Source organism: Sporobolomyces salmoneus (assembly GCF_050403485.1).
Source record: "Sporobolomyces salmoneus JCM6883 DNA, S_salmoneus_JCM6883_v1_ctg262, whole genome shotgun sequence".
Taxonomy (NCBI): Eukaryota; Fungi; Basidiomycota; class Microbotryomycetes; order Sporidiobolales; family Sporidiobolaceae; genus Sporobolomyces; species Sporobolomyces salmoneus.
The window spans coordinates 1-518 of record NW_027480901.1 but is presented as its reverse complement, the minus strand read 5'-3'; the positions used below and the strand labels follow the sequence as shown (position 1 = coordinate 518).

Here is a 518-nt window from a genome sequence, read left to right as displayed (position 1 = left end):
AGCGATGGTGACAATCTCGTTTGGACGGTAGGGGCGCTGTAGACTTCTCCCGTTCGAGCTAAATCTATTCGCACAGCTTCGTAAGCGTCTTGTTTCCAACGCTGAATGCACGGGAGGAAGTCAGATCCTTGAACACGATAACTTGCGAAAGTTCTCGGAATGACGTACAGCGCGCGGCGGTTCGCTAGGCGTGTCCCTTCCACCTCCAACACGTTCCCGAGCAACCGATTCGTAGAAACCATCGATGGATTCTTGAGCCCAATCGAGGTCGAGAAATCGGAGAGGGTGGTGTTCGAGACGATAAGCGATCGTAGCGTTGAAACCCCGATGAGTTGCGTCGAGCTCTTTTGCACCGGCGATCGTGGCACCTTCGTGAAGTTCAAAGTTCGCAAGTTCGAGCGGGAGACCTATTCACAGATCGAAAACGTCAAGATCGGGGGAAAAACCAGAGTTTTCCTGAAGAAGACGATCAAACTCACCAGGTTCCTCGTCCTCCTTCTTGTCAGCCAAACGCAAGC

The 518-nt window shown here is 52.5% G+C and overlaps 1 protein-coding gene across 1 annotated transcript; it reads right to left on the bottom strand.

Annotated features, from left to right (window-relative positions):
• JCM6883_006404 (uncharacterized protein) lies at nt 1-518 on the bottom strand (the record flags this gene model as incomplete). The annotated part of the gene is made up of 3 exons (XM_076635778.1): nt 1-101; nt 169-407; nt 480-518. Coding segments are annotated over 3 exons (379 nt in total), but the record flags the coding sequence as incomplete, so codon positions are not given.